We start from the raw sequence: 1,007 nt of genomic DNA on the forward strand, positions 1-1,007 counted from the left end.
GATGTTAAGAAGAGACACCTGGTTCCCTCCTCCCTTGGAATTCAACGCCTCAAAGTTACGTGTTAAAATGAACTTGTAGTATTTTCTGTGAGAGAAAAAAACATTAAATTATCTTATGAATAAATTGATGTAGCATTAGGAACAGAGAAACCAAGACTGACTTCTGCATTGGGCTAAGCTCTACCCGCACTATGAGCTCGGTTTTTGACGGCATGTTCTTAAACACATCTGCCTTCAGTCTCCTGAGCATGTGTGGCCCAAGCAGGTCGTGTAGTTTCTTAATCTGGTCCTCTTTCGAGATGTCCGCAAACTCCTCCAGAAAGCCCTCCAGGTTACTGCGCACAACCACATTTTCATTTGGATATAAGGGAAGATAGAATTCACTTCCATCAAATCATATGAAAAACATGTTTCAATCTAAGCCCTGTGATCGCTCTGCGGGGGATCGTTATTCTACGAGCAGATCTACAGTATGAATCACCAGGTGAATCATGCAGTCTGCAATCTTACTTGAAGCGCTCCGGGGTGAGAAAGTTGAGCAGGTGAAAAAGCTCTTCGAGGTTGTTCTGCAAAGGGGTTCCAGTCAGCAGCAGCTTATAGTAGATTTTGTAGCCATTCAGAATTCTGAAAAACTGAGCATTAGTTTATAGATTAGAATCTATAACAATATAAAGTGGTGATCAAAAAGTAAAAAAAACTGTATAATATTTTTTCACTGGAATCTTAAACTTTTTCACTGATATTTTCCACGAATATTTCTTTTTATTTGTTCTTATATTATTATTTTGAACAATGTACAAGAAAGAAAACATATAAAGTAAAATGAATAAAAATATTTTTTAAAAATCTGTACTATTGGGAAAAACTGGTATTAAATTATATATTTAACATTGGTATTAAATCATATAAATTGCATTGGATTTTTTATTTTATTTTTATTTTACACTTAATTTTTGTTATGAATATGATGATGTCATAAATCTTTCCTTGAATTCTGTACCTTTGAC

General features: G+C 34.6%; 1 protein-coding gene across 1 annotated transcript; it reads right to left on the bottom strand.

The window, feature by feature from the left end:
• Positions 1 to 18: 18 nt before the first annotated feature.
• LOC107682674 (chromodomain-helicase-DNA-binding protein 5-like) lies at positions 19 to 624 on the bottom strand (the record flags this gene model as incomplete). Its single annotated transcript, XM_016478841.1, has 3 exons — positions 19 to 85; positions 162 to 335; positions 511 to 624. Coding segments are annotated over 3 exons (355 nt in total), but the record flags the coding sequence as incomplete, so codon positions are not given.
• Between the last annotated feature and the right edge of the window lie 383 nt (positions 625 to 1,007).

Source organism: Sinocyclocheilus anshuiensis, unplaced genomic scaffold, assembly GCF_001515605.1.
Source record: "Sinocyclocheilus anshuiensis isolate Anshui unplaced genomic scaffold, SAMN03320099.WGS_v1.1 C32463488, whole genome shotgun sequence".
Lineage (NCBI taxonomy): Eukaryota > Metazoa > Chordata > Actinopteri > Cypriniformes > Cyprinidae > Sinocyclocheilus > Sinocyclocheilus anshuiensis.